The following is a 21095-nucleotide window of genomic DNA, read 5'->3' on the forward strand; positions in this document are numbered from 1 at the left end:
TTTGTTCCTTAGACATGCTACCCACATTTGAAGAGTTCAATAGCCATATATATCACATATTGGACAGCATAATAGTCCCAAACAGTTCTATTGGACAGCACTGCTCCATGGCTTTTTATAGGATACGGTTCATATTTTTTAGCTTAGCATTTAAGGTCCTCCTTAATCAAGACGCATTTGTGTTTGTGACCTTTTCTTTCCCCCTCATTATTTTTCATGTACACCTTGGGCTCCAGCCTCAAATGTGCCGTATCTTTCTGGAAGTATCTTTTTCAAGGAAAGGAATTGCATACATCCTTTCATTCTTCTTTTGGCTAACTCCTAGTTGTCTTTCAAGATGAAAATGAAACGTCTACAGTCCCAGACCACTGTGTGATTACCTGTATTATGACATTATTCCACTGAACTGCAATAGTTGGTTCACTTGTCTGCCTTCTTTTCTATCCTGTTTGCTCCATAGGCTGTACTTGGAAAACAGTAGATGTCGAATTGCTTCCTGAAATAAATAATTTAAGAAAATAAGGAAGAATGTGTTTAAAAACAAAAACAAAGCATGGAAATGAAAATTATGATGTAACTTTGAGAGAGAGGTGTCAACATGAATCCTATAATAATTAACTTGTTTAAACTCATTTCAAATATTTGCATAATAGATGTGCTGTGGAGCTTACAATCTGTGGCTTTGCAGAAAAGACAGTTTGGATTGTTTAAATTCATATTTTTTAATTAAATTTAAAAATACATAAATTATTTGGAAATATTTACCCAAGATGATATGCAAGTTAGTCATCAGTGTTTATCTAAGATAACCACAATCCTTAAGATAGTTTTAATAGAGTGCACCCATAAGATACATTTCTCTATATTTAATAGAGATTGGGTTTGGGACAAAAAGGGAGAAAATGGATTGAGATGCTTCTCATTAGTTATACCAGAGCTGTTTTTGAAAATGAAACAATCAAAGAAATGTGACTTTTGAAACTCTAGTACTAATACTCAGATGGTGTGTAACCGTACACTTAACCAGTATAACTGGCCAGTTACAGCTAGCGTGTGTTCTGATTAGTTTGGTCCTAATGCCTTACCCATAACTCTCTTAAACATCACTTCTTTTTCTCCTACTCGTCAAAATTCTTGAGTTCTTTTATCATAATATCCAGTGCCCATTTTAGCATTACTCTTCTAAATTTGCCGTTAATTTTATTTTTGGTGCAGAAACTGTCAAATCTCTGTTTTAAAATTATTTATACTCTATCTTTTCTCAAATATGAGAAATATGGTAAAAGGTTAATATTGAGTTGAAAGATATATTGATAAGGTGCGTTGTTCAGTGTGATATAAAACGTAATGAAAAATGATTCAATAATAAATTTGGAATCTTACGGTAATTAAAGTGATTTTTTAACAAAATCATTTAGGTTTTCCTCAGTTCTTTTTGAGAGCATTTTAATGTAATGGTATTTTCTTTAATGTTCTTTTCTTTTTATAATAAGAAATATAAGTTTGACTATTCTTATAATGACATGAAGATATTGAATGTTCTTGGAGATCTTGGTGTTACTCTTTTTATGTAGTCACACTGTGTTATGTGTATTTTTTAAAATAAAAGTGATAAAATATACTTTGGTTTGACTTTAGCTTGCATGATAATTTTATGTATTCATCAGTCATCTAAATGATATGGCAAATGAAATACTCAGAGATAAAACTGTCTCTACTTTTCTGTACTAGTTTATACACATATATGTGTGTATGTAGTTTCCTATGCCAGCCCCCATTGCCTCAATTAAGATGACAGTTTTAGTTATCTTTTTGTAATTACCAAAGTCCATAGAAAGTTAATTTGCCTAGCAGCATGTTATATATTTTACATAATCATAACCTTGTTTTACCACTACAGTTTTTGTTTAAAAGGACTATTTTCCCATTCACTAAGCATATTAGAAATACTTTAAAATTATATAAACTTATAAGTTTTTATAATGTTCTGTAATAAACATAACAAATATTATTTTATCCTCATCTCTGAGGTAAATGGGTGATTTTACAGATCTGAGAATTGATATGAGGCCAAGTATTTCAATCAGGACAATATAGACTATGCTGAGGTAACCTACAATATCAGTAGCTTATTCCAAAAGAAATTTATTTCTGCCTTAAGAGAATTTGCAGGCCAGGGCTGCTCTCCAGGACAGTTTTCGTCCATGTGGTAACTCAGTGATTTAGCCTGCTTTAATCTGTGGTTTTGCCAGTTCAGCATAAGGTCTCCACAGTTGTCAGAGCTTAGTGACATAAACAGACTAAAGAATGAACAGGGGCTTTTGCCTGCCTCAGCCAGCCTAGAAATGTCACCAAACCCCTTGCCTTTGAGTTGATTCTGGCTCATAGTGACCCTATAGGACAGGAGAGAACTACCCATAGGGTTTCCCAGGCTATAATCTTTATGTAAGCAGACTGCCACATCTTTCTCCCACAGAGCAGCTGGTGGGTTTGAACCAGCAACCCTTCAGTTTGCAGCTGAGCACTTAACTACTGAGCCACCAGGGCTCCTTTAGAAGTGACACAAGCTGCTTCTATTCATGTTTCATTGACCAGAACTAGTTATAAGCCAATCTAAATGGGGGCTGCAAAGTGAGTGAGTGAGTTTTTCCAGGTTTGGTGAGCACCCTGCTGGCGCACTGCTTAAGAGCTGTGGTTGCCAACCAAAAGGTTGGCAGTTTGAACCCACCAGCCGCTCCTTGGAAACCCTATGGGGCAGTTCTACTCTGTCCTATAGGGTCACTGTAGGATCGCTATGAATCGGAATCGACTTGATGGCAATGGGTTTGGTTTTTTGGTTTTAGTAATGTCTGTGGTTCAAACCCACCAGCCACTCCACAAGAGAAAGATGTGGTAGTCTGTTCCTGTAAAGACTACAACCTTGGGAACCCTATGGGGCAGTTCTGGTCTTCAAACTGCCTTATGTTTTTATCTGCACGTGTATGTTTTCTCCCATATTAACTTCCTAAAGCAGATAGTCTGATCAGTTTATCTTTGTAACGTAGGCCATATTATAGGTCACAGTCCAGCCTAGAAATTGGCAGCCCTGGCTTAGAAAAGGTGCCCCCTCCCAGATCATATCAATTGTGGCTCAAAGAAGAAAATTTTATATGGAAGAAAATGATTAAGCATTGCTGCCCATTCAGAGGAGTTTTTAGTTAAAGTTTCCTTAGAAAGTCTAGGGACAGTGGACATGACCCAAAAAAACCCAAAGCTGTTGCTGTCTAGTTGATTCCGACTCATAGTGACCCTACAGGGCAGAGTAGAACTGCCCCAGGGTTTCCAAGGAACGGTTGGTGGATTTGAACTGCCAACCTTTTGGTTAGCGTCAAGCTCTTAACCACTGCACCACGAGGGCTCTGTGGACATGACAGATTCCATGAATAGCACGTTTTGTATGTTGTTTTAATATAGATTTCTGTCCTTTTTAGTTGTAGGAACCCAGTAGGTAAAGTAGATAAAAGCCGCACTGGAGTGGTTGACCACACTCCATGGGATCCTAAAGTTCTGGAAGCCCAGTTTGAAAAAAAATTGTGTACTTGAATTTGGGCTGCTGAGTCTCTGAGGAGAGAATATGATGAAAAAGGATATGATGACCTAGGTAGAGATGGGACCACTGAGCTAAGCTGAAAAAACAAGGATCAAATGAAGCTATGAAAAGATAGACCTTTTGTGACACTGTGGTTATAGATTGGAGGGATTGCTAATAGCACCTGATTAAAAGAGCTTTAAAAAGAAGAGGTTCAGGAGGAAACACACATCTGAATAATGGAAGACTGACACTTTAACTCAGAGAAACAAATATGCTAAGTGCCCTTATCAGTTAGGAAGTTTTCAGCTACAAGTGATAGTATATCTAATTGAAAGTGACTTTACATAAGGACATTTGCTGTGGTTGTTGTTTAATTGTCATGAAGACTGAATATGAGCAAACCCAAGTTTGGTTCAGTGACTTTGTGAGATTATCAAGAATTCTGGCTTTTTCCGTCCTTATCTACCCATAAGATGGCTACCTCGGCTCTAAAGGTTATCTTTTCACATAATAGTGTCTCAAACGAGGAGGAGGAAGGGGGCCTAAAAAGAGACTTCTATACTTCTTTTTTTTTTAACCAGGGAGAAAAGGCTAAAGACTACTAGAGACATCTCCTTTTATCCCTTTTAATCTCATTTGTCTGAACTGTTTCGTTTACTCACCCCTAGACCATGACTGGCAAAAGGAAGTTATATTCTTATGATTGGTTATATCAGAAACCAAAACCGAACCTGTTGGCACTGAGTCAATTTCAAACCATGGCGACCCCATGTGTTACAGAGTAGAACTGCCCCACAGGGTTTTTGGCCATAATCTTTATGGAAGCAGATCACCAGACCTTTCTCTGTGTCCCCTCTGGTTGGATTTGAACCACCAACCTTTCAGTTAGCAGATGAGTGCAAACTCTTTGCACCACCCAGAGACCTAGGGTTTATACCAGTTATTGTGGTAATTACATGTCCTTTTGGGCTGGACCCAGGAAACCCTGGTGGCGTAGTGGTTAAGTGCTACGGCTGCTAACCAAAGGGTCAGCACTTGGAATCTGCCAGGCACTCCTTGGAGACTCTATGGGGCAGTTCTGTTCTGTTCTATAGGGTCGCTATGAGTTGGAATCGACTCAACTGGCACTGGGTTTGGTTGTTTGGGGCTGGACTCAGTTGCTCTGTAAACAAAATTATGATTCTGTTAAACCAGAAGAAAGGGGTTGTCTTTGGGGTAAACAACAAACAAACAAACAAAAAACAGATTCTGTTAACAGTGGTCTAAACTAAGAGATGGACTAATCAGAAGAACGTAAATGTACTTGTTAGCAGCTGCTAAGTTATTACTTTTCATGAAAAAAGGGGTGAATGAGGAAATGCAGTTTAACCAAAAGAATCTATCCAATCTAATACAATGTGGGATCATTGTATTGGGTGTCAGGAGACTGTTTTGACAACTAATTTTGTGACGCTGAGCAATTATTTTGATTATTCATTCACTGCATAATGTTTAAGTACTCAGGCTCTATTGTTGTTAGGTGCCGTCTGGTCACTTCTGACTCATAGCTACCCTGTCGGACAGAGTAAAACTGTCCCATAGGGTTTCCAGGGAGCAACAGGTAGATTTGAACTGCTGACGTTTTGGTTAGCAGCCAAGCTCTTAGCCACTGTGCCACCAGGGCTCCATTCAGGCCCTAAACTCATGAAATCACTTGTGTTGTTGTCTAACTTTATCCAAATTTAATTTTCTCCAGGTCCTGCATTTCTGTGTACTTACCTTATAAGACTGTTGTAAGGATTATATCAGATAGTGCATTGAAGCGTCTCAATACCTCCTAAGACCACCATTGCTTTACATTAAAATGAAATTATAATGACTCTGAGACATAAAAGAAGAGGAGAATTAACTCATTTTACCCTGTGTAGCAAAGCAGGGATATCTCTGGCGTTGGTTCCATCTAGAATGCTAAGAAGTTAAAAGACAAAAAAAAAAAAAAAAGCCAGTTTTACTTTTGGAAGGATAAACTTCAGTTTTCAGGTTTTTAGAGAGTATACTTGAAGAATCTTCTGATGTCTATTTTGGTCTTTTCTTTCTTTTCTGTCCTTTTAATGATTTTTTGCTTTCTTCATGTGTGATGTTCTTGATGTCATCCCACAACTCATCTGGTCTTCTGCCATTAGCATTCAGTATGTCAAATCTGTTCTTCAGATGATCTCTAAATTCAGGTGGGGTATACTCGAGGTCATACTTTGGCTCTTGTGGACTTGTTCTGATTTTCTTCAGCTTCAACTTAACCTTGCGTGTGAGCAATTGATGGTCAGTTCCACAGTTGATCGTGGCCTTGTTCTGACTCATAATATTGAGCTTCTCCATCATCTCTTTCCACAGATGTATTCAAGTTGATTCTTGTGTATTCCATCTGGCGAGATTCACGTGTATAGTCGCCATTTATGTTGTTGAAAAAAGATATTTACTGTGAAGAAGTCATTGGTCTTGCAAAATTCTATCATGCGATCTCCAGCATTGTTTCTGTCACCGAGGCCATATTTCCAACTATTGATCCTTTGTTTCCAACTTTTGCATTCCAATAACCAATAAGTATCAATGCATCTTGATTGCATGTCTGATCAATTTCAGACTGCAGATGTTGGTAAAACTCTTCAATTTCTTCATCTTTAGCATTAGTGGTTGGTGTGTAAATTTGTGTAATAGTTATATTAACTGGTCTTCCTTGTAGGCATATGGATATTGTCATGGACTGAATTGTGTCCCCTAAAAAATATGTGTATTAGTTTGGCTAGACCATGACTCTCAGTATTGTTTGAGTGTCCACCATTTTATCATCTGATGTGATTTTCCTGTGTGCTATAAATCCTGCCTCTGTACTGTTAATGAGGGGGGTAGGTGGCAGTTATGTCAATGAGGCAGGACTCAATCTACAAGACTGCATTGTGTCTTGAGCCAATTTCTTTTGGGATATAAAAGAGAGAATTAAGCAGAGAAACACGGGAACCTCATACCACCAAGAAAGGAGCGCTGGGAGCAGAGCACAGCCTTTGGACCAGAGGTTCTTGTACTGAGAAGTTCCCAGACCAAGGGAAGATTGATGACAAGGACCTTTCTCTAGAGCCGACAGAGAGAGAAAGACTTCCTCTGGAGCGAATGCTCTGAATTTGGACTTGTAGCCTACTAGACTGTGAGAAAATAGATTTCTCTTTGTTAAAGCAATCCCTTGTGGTATTTCTGTTACAGCAGCACTAGATGACTAAGACGGATGTCAGCCTATCGTTGACAGTGCTGTACTTCAGGATAGATGTTGAAATATTCTTTTTGACGGTGAACGAGATGCCATGCCTCTTCAGTTTGTCATTCCCAGAGTAGTAGAGCATATGATTATCTGATTCAGAATGCCCAATGCCAGTCCATGTTAGCTCACTCATGCCTGGGATAGTGATGTTTACACATTCCACTTCACTTTTGACAATTTACAGTTTTCCTAGATTCATACTTTATACATTCCATGTTCCAATTATTAATGGATGTTTGCAGTTATTTCTTCTCATTTTGAGTCGTGCCACATCAGCAGATGAAGGTCTTGAAAGTCTTATTCCATGCAGGTCATTAAGGCTGACTCTACTCTGAGGAGACAGCTCTTCCCCAGTTGTATTTTGAGGAACCTGTACATAATCCAAGAGACAGTTACAGTTACAGAATAATGGGATACTGCATTGTTTAAAATCAGGAAAGGTGTGCAGCAGGATTGTATACTTTCACCATCTGTGTGATGAGCGTATAATCCAAAGAGATGGATTCTATGAAGAACAATGCCACATCAGGATTGGAGGAAGACCTGTTAACAACCTGCAATATGCAGATGACACAGCCTTGCTTGCTGAAACAGAGGACTTGAATCACTTCCTGATGAAGATCAAAGATTGTAGCCCTAGTATGGATTGCACCTCAATATATCAAAAAAAAAAACAAAAAACTTTTACAACTGGACTAGTAAGCAACATCATGACAAACGGAAAAAAGATTGAAGTTGTCAAGGATTTCATTTTACCTGGATCCACAATCAACGCCTAGGAAATCAGCAGTCAAGAAATCAAACAAACAATTGCGCTGGACAAATCTACTGCAAAAGACCTCTTTAAAATATTGAAAAACAAAGATGTCACTTTGAGGACTAAGGTGAGCCTGAGTTAAGCCATGGAATTTTTAATCACCTCATATGCATGTGAAAGCTGGATAATGAATAAGGAATACCAGAGAAGACTCGATGGCTTTGAATTACAGTGTTGGCAAAGAATATTGAATGTACCACGGACTACCAGAAGAACAAACAAATCTGCCTTGGAACAAGTACAGCCAGAATGCTCCTTTGAAGCAAAGATTTGGAGACTTTGTCTCAAGAACTTTGGACATGTTATCAGGAAGGCTCAGTCCCTGGAGAAGGACATCATGCTTGGTAAAGTAGAGGATCAGAGAAAAAGAAGACCCTCAACAAGTTGGATTGATGCAATGACTACAACAATGCAACAATGGGCTCAAGCATAGCAACGATTGTAAAGATGATGCAGGACTTGGCAGTGTTTTGTTGTGTTGTACATAGGGTTGCTGTGAGTTGGAACTGACTTGATGGCACCTAACAACAACATGAGTGGGAATCGACTCAAAGGCACATAACAACAACATCAGTGTTTTAAAAAGTTTCACCATCACTGCTTCTAAGGAACATTCTGGCTGTACTTCTTCCAAAACAGATTTGTTTGTTCTTCTGGTAGTCCAGGGTATATTCACTATTCTTCGCCAACAGCAGAATTCAGAGGCATCAGTTCTCCAGTCTTCCTTATTCCTTGTACGGCTTTCATGTGCATATGAGGCAATTAAAAATACCATGGCTTAAGTCAGGTGCACTTTAGTCCTTAAAGTAACATCTTTCTCTTCAACACTTTAAAGAGGTCTTTTGCAGCAGATTTGCCGAATGCAACTGATTTGATTTCTTGATTGCTGCTTTCATGGTGGATTGATTGTGGATCCAAGTAAAATGAAATCCTTGACAACTTCAGTCTTTGCTCCATTTACCATGATGCTGCTTATTGGTCCAGCTGTGAGGATTTTTGTTTTCTTTATGTTGAGATGTAATCTTTGACCTTCCTCAGTTAGTTTTACCTTAGAAGAAAACAAATGGATTTCAGTGATTTTGGGGTAGTGCAATCAGTAGGACTTTATGATTGTAGCAGCTGTGGAGGTACACTGATCAAATCTCCCTTCAAGAGAATCTGCTGCAGGAAACGTAGTTCCTTACCTTTGGGTCCATTGTGGCACCATTGTCAGATGTGTGATTCCTAGCCATATTCCCAGCAAATGACTGAGTGCAGCAGAGCCTGGCTATCCTGACTGGCATGGGCCTTATCTAACGTGCAGCTAGTGCTTGTGGGTATCTCATTGGCCTGGTTAAGACTTCCTTAGAACTGCACTGCAGCCTGCAGTTCTTCTACCTAATCTTCCTTCCTTTCTCTACTTTCAAAACTGTCAGACCTGTATTAAATTATCCTCTGAGGGATCTACTTGTCTTCTCATTCTCCCTCCTTCTTTACTCACAGGCATTCCCCCTAAAAACACCTCTTAAACTCTAACCACTTACTGGTGTCTCCTTCTGAGAAGACTTGAACTAATAATTGATGGGGATTGGGTTATGGAGAAGTAGAATGAAGATGAGAGATCAAAACAACTTTTACTATGTGTCATGTATCCAATTGGGTTGGATTTTTGGGTGAAAATCAATTAAAATTGTGGCTCACTGATCTTTATGCTCATGTTTCAGTGGCAAAAAATTAGTCTCAAATTCAATCTTGTTCCATAATTCAATTTTTTTTGCTAAAAATAAAACAAAATTCTATACCATTAATTGTAGATTTATTTATTAAGATTACTCTTCTTTATCATGTCAAACCACATGGGGAGAATATATGCGTGTGTGTGCATGTATATATACGTACATACATACATATACATAACATATACAATCACTGCTACTCATTTATCGACTATCTCATTATCTGATATTTTGCATTTATGACAGTAGTAAAAAATCGACTTTCTGACTATTTTGCACATTAACAACATATTTCTGGCTGTAACAAATGCTGAGGTATGTAGTGAGAGTAATGCAGGCTGTGATGGTTAAGGTTATGTGTCAGCTTGCCTGGGCCATGATTCTCAGTGGTTTGGTCGTTATGTAATGATATAATTTGACAGTTATGTAATAGTATAGTCATCTTCCATTTTGTGACATGATTTGGTCATCCTACAATTTTGCATAACCATGATTTTCACATAATGACCTGGTCTTTGGAACCTAACTATGCTGATAAGTGAAGAGAGTGTGTGTGTGTGTATAGTTGTTAGATGCCATCAAGTCAATTCTGATTTATTATGGTGGCCACGTGTGTACAGTATAACTGCTCTGTAGAGTTTCCAAGGCTATGACCTTTCACAAGCAGATCACCAGGCCTATCTTCCAAGGTGTCTCTGGGAGGGTTCAAACTGCCAGTTTTTCTACTAGTAGTTGAGGGTTAACCTTTTCTGCCAATATGCACACGCATGCATGCGTGAAGACACACACACACATTATAGTAAATAATATATTCCCCAGTCTAGTTTTGAACACGCTATAGGACGAATTAAGAAATAATATTACTTACATTATTCTATACTTAATACGTACCCATAAATGTTCAGTTAAGAGAAAATGAGGAAAAGGAGGTATGAATAAACTGTGTACAGTAAGTTACACTGATAGGTTTTCTTCCTTTCGTAGTGTAGTAAAATGAAATGTACTTTTATTCTGTTGTGTTTATTTTATGTGGCATCATACATTTTTACATAAAATTTTATCAAGCTTACTTTAGTAGTTCAGTTTTATTTTTATACTGTAGCGTATACATGGTGTCTAAACAGGTATTCTTACCAACCCGAGTGTAATGGATAAAGCATATATATCTTTATTAAGACAGCTATTTGAATAATAATAAAATTTGAATACCTAGAAGGGATCTGATCAGGGTCATTTATTCGTGCCTGCCATATGATAATTTAATTTAATTCAAAATAATAAACCATATAGATTTCTCCTTTTACCCTCTCAGGCTTCCATACTTCCATTTCTACCCGTTGGTATATACTGTCCTTATATTTATGTTCATTAGGAGCCAACACAAGTTTGTTTTCTGATTGCAGTATGTAGTTACTATATATGTGTCTAGTAGAAAAGTATGCATGTGTGTTATGTCTATGTAATTATATGTGTATAATTAACATACATATAGACAATTTTGGGTTGTGATTTAGCTTATTGAAAACATTTATTTATAAGAAAAGCACCATGGCTGTTAATACATAAATTTTTCTCTTGTTTAAAAATAATGTGCACAGCATATTAAAAGATAGAAGTAGCCTTTTTACTTAAAATTTCAATATATTTTTATGTGTATTGTATTTTACACTTAATGATTGTTTGTATTTTAAGTAGACGGTTCATTGTGCAATGATTAGCACAATAATTTTAAAGATTCGTAAGTGCTTTCGGCCTTGCCTGAAATCACTACATATGGTAATATATGTGTTTTAATATTTGACGTTTTTATGCAGTTTAGCTATCATAACCATAGACTCATCACTCTATACTGAGGAAAGACAGTTTTGGAGCAGTAGCATTTCAAGTTTGTTCTCTTTAATGATTATTGTTATTGTTAGTTGCCGTGGAGTCAGCTCTGACTCGGCAATCCCATGGGTTACAGAGGAGCACTGCTTCATAAGGCTTTCTTGGCTGTAATCTTGATGGAAGCAGATTGCCAGGCCTTTTCTTTCGTGGTACTGCTGGGTGGTCCAAACCTTTAGGTTAGCAGTCAAGTCATTTGTGCTATATAGGGACCATCTTCTTAACAATACACAATTTTTTAATTTGCTTCATTCTTGTGTGAATCCTGGAGCCTTGGTTGCTTAGTGGTTAAGCGCTATCGCTGCTAATGAAAAGGTCAGCAGTTCAAATGCACCAGCTGCTCCTTGGAAACCCTCTGGAGCAGTTCTACTGTGTCCTGTAGGGTTGCTATGAGTTAGAATCGACTCAGCGGTAATGCGTTCTGGTGTATGAAGTAGTAACTTCTACTAAAATAATAAATTCATTTAAATATACTCAGCGGTAATGAGTTCTGGTGTATGAAGTAGTAACTTCTACTAAAATAATAAATTTGTTTAAATATACTCGGCGGTAATGAGTTCTGGTGTACGAAGTAGTAACTTCTACTAAAATAATAAATTAGTTTAAATTGAACTGTATCAGTAGTTCATTTGGTGTCTAGCAATGTGCTATACGTATAGGAAATACATTCTTGTTTTTAAAGAAGTTGGATTCATGTTTGGAATCATGTACGTGATTGAACTGATGGACAATGTGAGCTACAGTAAATAATAAAATTGCCCAAACCCATGCAGTCAGAAGGCTTAAACAGATAAGAGAAAATAGCGTTTTTAGGCAGATTGGTTTGGCCACTGATTTAAAGACTGGGACTTCATTCAAATTGTGATGGAGATCTTGGGAGTGGAGAAGAGTGTCAGCTGAGACAGATTTTAAAAGCCCTTAAGTTCTGTGTTTGTGTCATTCCCTGTTTTAATACTTGTCAAGATATCCTGTTATTGGCAATGACCAGGAAGTAAACGTATTGACTTTCATATGTAATATATGACCTGGGAGAGTCTAGATTATCTCCAAAAATAACTTCACATGGCATTAATTTCTTTTTTTGTAGACTGCAAATGCCAGTGTTTGGAAAGTCATATGGTTTAGAAAATTGGTCAATAGACTAAGAGAAGGCAAAAGAGGACTTTATAATCAATGTCCTTAACCTTTTTTGCCAAGTGTCTTTACTCACTTTGGTTTATTTTCTTTTTCAAATCAAAGTAATACATGCAAATATTATTAAATCATGTGGTTCTAAAGGACCTACAATGAACTAAGTGCCCTATATGCCTTTCCATTCCCACTTTTCAGAGGTAATGCCTTTATCCATTTCTAATCTTAGTTTTTCTGTTGATTACTTTCATAAGGCCAAATCAGGAGTTGGCAAACTGTGGCCTATGGGCCACATCCCATCCACTGGCCTGTTTTTGTAAGGGCTGTGAGCAAAGAGAGCCCTGGTGGTGCAGTGGCAAAGAACTTGGCAGCTAACCAAAAGGTTGGCAGTTCGAATTCACCAGCTGCTGCTTGGGAACCTGTGGGGTGGTTTTACTCTGCCCTCTAGGGTTGCTGAGCTGGAACCGACTCGGCAGCAGTGGTTTTTTTTTTTTTTTGGTATGATATAAGCTAAGAATTTTTTTTAATATTTTAAAAGAGCTATTAAAGTGGAAGAATATGGGATAGAGACAATATGTGGCCCAGAGAGCCTATAATATTTATCCTCCGATCCCTTACAGAAAAAGTTTAGCCCTCTGGTATGGGGTACATGTGTTTGTGTGTGTGTGTGTATAATTTTTAATTTAACAATTTAAACATTAAAATGTCCTCATTATAAAAGCATACTCTATCTTATACTTTATACTGCCGCCAATCTACCATTCTCTTTTTTCGATGAAGTTGTAGTATTGACTCTTTTATCAGTTACATTTGTAGCTTTAAACACTGTAATTAAGCCTGTTACCTGTTCCGTCACCTTTGGATATGTAGATAGATAATAGCCAGTGATTGGTAGAAATTTTCTTGGTTTTTATCCAGGGTTAATAACAATTTGTAAATTTTGATCACTGAGATGAAGTACTTTACACTTAGAAGCTAGCACAGGGCTTGATACACAGTAAGATAAGTATTTACTGAATGCAGAATATATGTAAGTATAAGGCAGTCTGTCTTCCAGACTGGTCATTAAAGAGGCTTTGCTTTTTACAGTTGGTGCTGTAGTCCAAGTATTTTCTATCACACTTATTCTGTCAAAGTGAATCAGAATTTAAGTGAACTGGAATTTATTTCTGACTACTTGCTAAAATACCTTCTATTTTGCTTTTAAACTCCAATTTCACCACCTTTTTCTGTGTGTGAAGTTGAGGCTGTTGCATTGGAGCTGACTTAGGCGTTGATTGCAGGGTCATGGTTATGGATCACTGAGCTAAAATGCGGTTTCTTTCAGGCCCTCAACAAAAATTTAATGAGCATGTTAATTGGTCAGACAGTGCTCTAGAAAGTAGTTATACAGTGGTGAACAATACAGGCATGGCTGCTGCCCTCACGGAACTTAGTGGGAGAGACAGGCAAAGAAACACCCAAATAAACATATACATACCCGTTGCCCTGGGAGTCGATCCAACTCATAGTGACCCTGTAGGACAGAGTAGAACAGCCCCATAGGGTTTCCAAGGAGAGGCTGGTGAATTCAAACTGCTGACCTTTTGCTTGGCAACCAGTCTCTTAACCATTGCGCCACCAGGGCCCTAAACATATACATAAATGCAAATAAAAGAAAATTGAAATAAATGATTTGAGAGAAAAGAACAAGTTATTTGAGAGAGAAACAGTAAGGCTCTAAGTCATGAAACCTTTTCATATATACAGCTGACAACAATTCAGTCGTTTAAAAACACTTCATTCCTCTAAGGCAGTGGTTCTCAAACTTCTAGCATGTATCAAAATCACAAGAACCACTTTGTTAAAAACAAATTGCTGGGCCCCACCTTCAAAGCTTCTTATTATGTCTGGGGTGGGTCTCAAGGACTTGCATTTCTAATAAATTCCTCGGCAATGCCGGTTTCGCCGATCCAGGAAAGTGTACTTTTAGAATCACTGATCTAGGAGAGTGGTTTTTAGCATATTGGAATCACTTGTAAAACTTCAAGACAGTGCTGATGCCTAGTGTCTGTTCCTGGGGATTGTAATTTTATTGGTGTGGGGGTGTAGTCTGAGCATGGGACTTTTCAAACCACTCCAGGTGATGCCGATGTGCAGCCAGAGTTGTGAACCGCTGGTGTAGAGTTTGCGTATGTATAACCCATAAAAAACCCGTTGCCATCGAGTCGATTCTGACTCATAGCGACCCTATAGGACAGAGTAGAACTGCCCCATAGAGTTTCCAAGGAGCGCCTGGCGGATTTGAACTGCCGACCTTTAGGGTAGCACTTAACCACTGTGCCACCAGGGTTTCCTGCGTATGTATTTAAGTGCTTTTCTCACTGGGGCAGAGAGTACCTAACCCTACATCTCAGTGAGAAGGCATGGAGGAGGTGGGAATAGGGCAGGGATAGAAAGCTGCTGTAAAGATGTGTTACCTGAACTAAGACTTAAAGGATTATCTGTCATCACCATCAGGTTGACACGGAGAAGAAAATGTATCAGGCAGAAGAAACAGTGATGACATACAAACAGGGAATGGGGTTTTGTTTTATGAATTACAAATAATCCTGAACAGTACACGGATTGCATTCTTGAAATGCAACTTTGATGTTCGATTCCTCTTATGTCAAAGGTAGAGGAACAGACTAATTTTTTTTTTTTTTAATTTACAAGTAAATGTAAAATAAAGATCATTTAGCCTGTATTAAAGTATTTTTACGTTTTAAATTGTTTTAATAGGATGAGAAGAAGAAATCGAAAGACAAGGAGATATGGAGTTTTGGACACTAACATAGAAAACATGGAATTGACACCTTTAGAACAAGATGATGAGGATGATGATAACACATTGTTTGATGCTAACCATCCTCGGAGGTAAGTGTTCAGCCATTTAATTCAGTGAATTAGGATGTAAGTCCTTGATAGGTAACTTGAAGGGAGAAAGTAGAATTTTACTTAACAAATTTTATTCTAAAGATCAGCTCTGTTTAATGAAGTTCTTTCTGTTACTAGCCAGTGGCTTATATATTCACATTGTTTTACTAAAATAGTCATAAATACAATACCATCCCCCAAAAAAGTATTCATTGTATATCTTCTTAAAGATTTGTGTCCTTTTGACTAGTGTATACTGGTGATATGTAAGAACTGTATATGTATGTGTGAAATATTTAGTGTTTGTGTGTGAAATATTTAATAAGCTCAGTTTGCTTTTCGTATTCTGAAGATATTCTCGTTTTTAGTTTTGGTTATTCTTTTTGTAAACAGTGCTTTCTGGCAGAGTTGTAGAGACGATGGTAAAAAGTCTGAAAGCGTAACTATAATATCTAAACTCAGATCTGTTGTAACTGAATGTTAGGACCTTTCCTAAGAGGTTTGGATAAGTGAAATGAAATAGATATAGGATTAGTTTCAATACAAACAGGATAAGGACTCCATTCAAAGGGAGAAGAAATGTTGAAATAGAGGGAGATTACTTGGGTGAAGGAAAACAGTGCAGAACACAGGTGTAATGAAGAGTATGGAAATCTTGGAACTAAAGAAAAAGACTCAATGAAAATTGCATTCTTAAATCCCGTGTATATAAAGGACTTTACAGTTGCTGGTAATTCATTCATGTCATAAAAATGTGTTCATGAAATGCCAGTTATACAGTTAGAATAGTATTATAGGCTGAATATTCAAACATGAACAAAACCACTCTATGTGTTCATTATAGACTCTGTCTAGTGAAAACAGATTGGATGTAGTAAGTTGGATTAGTTCATTCTTTCATTAAAAACAAGAATTAACTGCCTGCCATGTGCCCCAAACACTCTCCCATGTTCTGGGGATACAGTAGTGAGCAAAAATGGACAAAATGCCTACCCTCAAGTAGTTAACATCTCATATATATACAGTAGCCAGCAATACAGAGCAAAGAGTCTTGGCTAGAGACACAAATTTGGAACTCACCATTATTGTCTTTCAACCTTGCCAAAATCAGGGATAATACTCTTCTCTAGGCCAGACCTACTTTGGGCTGTTTTAAAATGAGAAATAGTAGTATCAAGAAACAAAGACTAGTAAAATAGGTTTTTTTTGTGTGTGTGTGTCATTTTATTTTTTTCTCCAAACAACATTAAATGTTATTTAAATAACACCACACTGATTCTAGGCCTCTGTTGTGATTTTTTTCAAAGTCTAATCAGATGTGGAAACCCTGGTGGCGTAGTGGTTAAGTGCTATGGCTGCTAACCAAAGGGTCAGCAGTTCGAATCTGTCAGGCGCTCCTTGGAAAATCTATGGGGCAGTTCCACTCTGTCCTGTAGGGTCGCTATGAGTCAGAATTGACTCGACGGCACTGGGTTTGGTTTTTTGGCTTAATCAGATATAGATCCCTATTTCTGTCTTTCATCTTGGGCAAGAAGGACGCATTTCATTTCTGCTACTTTTGAACAGTTTCAAAGAGATAAAGATATGTTTGTATTTCTGTTACAGTCTGTAGCTTAGGAATTATTTTCAGTGATGAGATATACAGCCCAAACTACGTACTTCATTTAAGATTGATTCAATGGGCAGGTCCCTCTCTCATCTTAATGTTTGTATGAGAGATTAAATAAGCATTGTGCCATCGATTTATTCAGCATTTGGAATTTATTTGTGGCAAAGATGCATATAGATCTTACTGTGATTCACTTTAGTAGCATATAATAATCATGGTTAATGCTATTTGTTTATGCCCATAAAGGTTAAAAAAAATTCAATACTTACACAGAGAAAACATTATAGGGCTTTTTTAGGCCCTAAAGGAGGAGTTTGACAAAGAGTTTCCCAGGATAGTCATATAAACGGATAGAAGCTAAAAGAATGAATGATAGCAGGAGAAAGAATGTTTATAGAGGGATAAGATCAGAGCCCTAGTGGGGAAAATGAAGACAAAGTGAAATGAGAAAGCTGCCAGAGAAGGAAGAATAAGATTCAGATGAATATGTAGTTCTTGAAGCTTAGGAAAAGTATAATCAATAGTTCCAAATTCCACTCCAGGATCCAAAGAAAATGATTGAAAGTGTCCACAGAATATGTTGTTGTACGTCATCCAGTTGATTCCAAGTCCATAGTGACCCCGAAGGACAGGATAGAACTGCCCCATAGGGTTTCCTAAGCTCTAATCTTTACAGGAACAGATCACAAGTCTTTTCTCCTGCAGAGCAGTTGGTGGGTCTGAACCGTCGACCTTCCTGTTAGCAGCCAAGTGTTTAACCATTACACCACCAGGGCTCTTCCACTGTATATAATCCAGTGTTATTTATTGGTGACCTTGGGTGAAAGCATTTCTAGAGAATGTATAATGGTTTGGAGATGATGAAGTGGTGGGATGCAGCCTCATGTAAGAGAAGGAATACCTTTTCTTCCACTGCACCATTGGCTTACGCTATTCTTGGAAAGACTTGTCCACCACTTATCTTCTTGCTGTCTCTTTTTTTTGGAGTGGTTTAATTCAAATAGTACCATTCCTCTAAGATTTTTCATTATGCTAATTTTAACTTCAGAAAAATATCACTCACTCTTTATTCTCATAGTATAAAATCACTTTTTGTGAAATTTGTATTATAATAGAGTTACTTATTTGTATGACTATTGCTAGAATGTGAGCTGTTTGAGAACTGTGAAACATTCATTTTTTTTAATCCCCTTGCTTTTAGCAGAAATTTAATGCTTTGAATTATCAATGATGAGTGAGAGAGAAGAATCACTGCAGATAATCCCCATGATATTTTGCTTTTGAAACAAAGTAAATAGTGATACCATTTGTCTTTAATGACGAAGTGCCGCCACTTTGCCCTTTCCACCCCTGAATCACATTATTCCCATTGTATATTGGGATCCCAGTTCAATGGTAGCAGTTTTCACGCTTAATTCTGACCCATGTAGAGAAGAGCAACCACAGAGCTCCTCAAGAATGCTGGAACTTCCCTTATAAATTTATTTCTCACAGTTGTGGTATGAAAGGCATCTACTGAACCTCCCAAGGCCAGATGAGCAGGTCTTACATGAGCAGGTCTAACATTCCAGTATCTTTTTGTCGTTGAGAATATATGGAGCAAGACATAAACATACACCAGCCCAACAGTTTCTACACGTTACAGTTCAGTGACATTGGTTACATTCTTAAAGTTGTGCAAGCATTTTTACCTTCTTTTTCTGAGTTGTTTCTTCTGCATTAATGTAAACTCACTTCCCCCTAAGTTTTATCTAATATTTCGCGTTGCTGTTGTCACTTTGATCTCATGTAGGCATTTCTTAAAAGAACATAATGCTCAAGACAGACATTTTTTACAAGTTAATCTGAACTATTGTTTGTTTATAAGAAGAGTTAGGTGATATTTGTGGTTTCAGTTTTAAAGATATCTCAGGGCAGTAGTTTTCAGGGGTTCATCCAACCTCCATGGCTCCAGAAAGTCTGAATTCCATGAGAATTAGAAATTCTTTTCTGCATTTTCCTCCGTTTGATCAGGATAAAAATCCAGTATTGTTTTTGGAGCTTCTGCATTTTTTTTTTTTTTTTAATGTTTCAGTATCTTTTGTTGTTTGTGCTTTTTATACAGCCTCAAGGTTGCAAAGATTTTTCTCTTGTGTTTTCTTCTGGAGATTTTATGCTTTTAGGTTTTTACTTAGCTCTGTAATCCACTTTGAGTTATTGTTTGTGTTTGCTGTGATGTAAAAGTCTATGTCAATTTTTTCTGTGTGGATGTCTGGTTGACACAGCACCATTTGTTGAAAAGATTTTCTTTTCCCCATTGAATTACTTTGGCATCTTTGTTAAATCAGTTGACCATGTATCTCGCAATCTATTTTATGGACTTTCTATTCCATTACATTGATCTATATATTATCTTTATGTATGTATTATGCATCAAGTTGTTTTGATTGCCGTAGCTCTTTATAGTCCTTTTATCAGGTAGCGTAAGCCATTCAGCTTTGTTTACTTTTTGCAGTTTCTTTTACTGTATTAGGTCTTTTGCATATATATATATATATATATATATATAATTTAGAATAAGTCTGTCAATTTCTACAAAAAAAAAAAAACATGGTGGGATTTTGATTAAGTCTGCATTGAATCTATGGATCAATTGGAGATTTGCTATTTTAACAATATCGAGTCTTTAAATCTATGTAACTGGTATATCTTGCCATTCCTTTTGGTCTTCTTTAATTTCTGTCAACAATGTTAAGCAATTTTCATTGTAGAGTTCTTCAATATTCTTAATCCTGTTTTTTTCCAAGGTATTTATGATTTTATGAATTTGTATCGAGTCTGTGGCAGTAAGTTTAGTTTTGGATTTATGGTTTGGGGTTTCTTTTTGTTTGCTTGTTTTTATAGTATCGTTTTTCCTACTAATATATAAATAGTTCACTACTAATATATACAAAATATAATTGCTAATATATAAAAATATATTTGCTTCTTGTATATTAGTCTTTTATCCTGTGACCTTGCTTGAATCATTTGTTATTTCTTTGTGGATTTGTTGTATCTTTGTGGATTTCCTGAGATTTTCTAAGTAAACAACCCTGTCATCAACAAATAGGGACAGTTTTACTCCTTCCCATCCTATCTTTATGTCTTATTTTTTTTACTTTATTGCAATGGCTATGACCTTCTGAACAATGTTTAATAAAAGTACTGAAAGTGGGCATCCCTGACTTGTTCTCAGTTTCAAGGAAAAATTATTTTATCTTTCACAACTAAGTATATTAACTGTCAGTTTTTTGTAGACTCCCTTTATTAGTATGAATAAGCTCTCAACTATTCCTAGATTGCTAAGAACTTTTGTCATGAATGGTGTTGAATTTTGTCAAATTCTATTTCTACATGTACTGAAGTGATCTTTTTTTTCCTATAGTCTCTTAATATAGTAAATTATTATTGATTTTTGAATGTTAAACCAACCTTACATTCCTGAGATAAACCCCACTTTTTCACGATATCCTTTTTGTATATTGTTGGATTCTGTTTGCTAGTTTGCTCATGTTTTCTTAAGGACTTTTTCATCAATATTCATGATGTATGTTGAGATATAGATACATACACACACACACATATATATATAATTTGTGGTATCTTTGTCAGGTTTTGATATTAGAATTTTGAAGGTTTCTTAAACTGTATTGGCCAGTGATTGGTTTGCCTCTATATTTTTTAAAAAGTTTGTGTAACATTGGTGTTATTTTATCCTTGAATATTTGATAGAATTTACCAGTGGAACAATCAAGGCCTGGAAAATTCTTCTTAATAAATTAAATTTCTTTACTAAATACAGGGTTATTCAGATTTTCTGTGTCTCCTTGTGTCAATATCGATAAATTATATTTTTCAAGAAATTTATTCATAACATAGTGGTTTTTAGAAAATATTTTGAAAAAGTGCCTGATATTTTGAAATAAGGTAACACAGTAATCTCATTCACGTTCTTGACATTCTAGTGAAAATATTGGAATTTAACCAATTATGTGTCAAATATGGCTACAGAGTTTTGTAAGATGTCCTCTAAAATTTATTAGAACCCTTAGATTATATGATTCTGGGATTCCAATTATCTGTATGCACTAATCTTCCAAAAAGTATTTGAAAAGTGGTAAATTATGTGACTAGTGTTTACATAACCACTTTTCCCTTTG

The 21095-nt window shown here is 36.7% G+C and overlaps 1 protein-coding gene across 2 annotated transcripts in view; it reads left to right on the forward strand.

The window, feature by feature from the left end:
- FAM174A (family with sequence similarity 174 member A) overlaps positions 1–21095 on the forward strand; it is a 61231-nt gene that overhangs the window by 17023 nt on the left and 23113 nt on the right. The window contains exon 2 of one of the 2 annotated variants that reach the window (XM_003404995.4): positions 15171–15309. In XM_003404995.4, the coding sequence (XP_003405043.2) occupies positions 15171–15309 (139 nt within the window). Of the gene's footprint in view, positions 1–15170; positions 15310–21095 lie in introns of those variants that run through there. The other variant, XM_064274427.1, reaches the window with a different exon arrangement.

The sequence above is a fragment of the Loxodonta africana genome, chromosome 2 (assembly GCF_030014295.1).
Source record: "Loxodonta africana isolate mLoxAfr1 chromosome 2, mLoxAfr1.hap2, whole genome shotgun sequence".
NCBI lineage: Eukaryota > Metazoa > Chordata > Mammalia > Proboscidea > Elephantidae > Loxodonta > Loxodonta africana.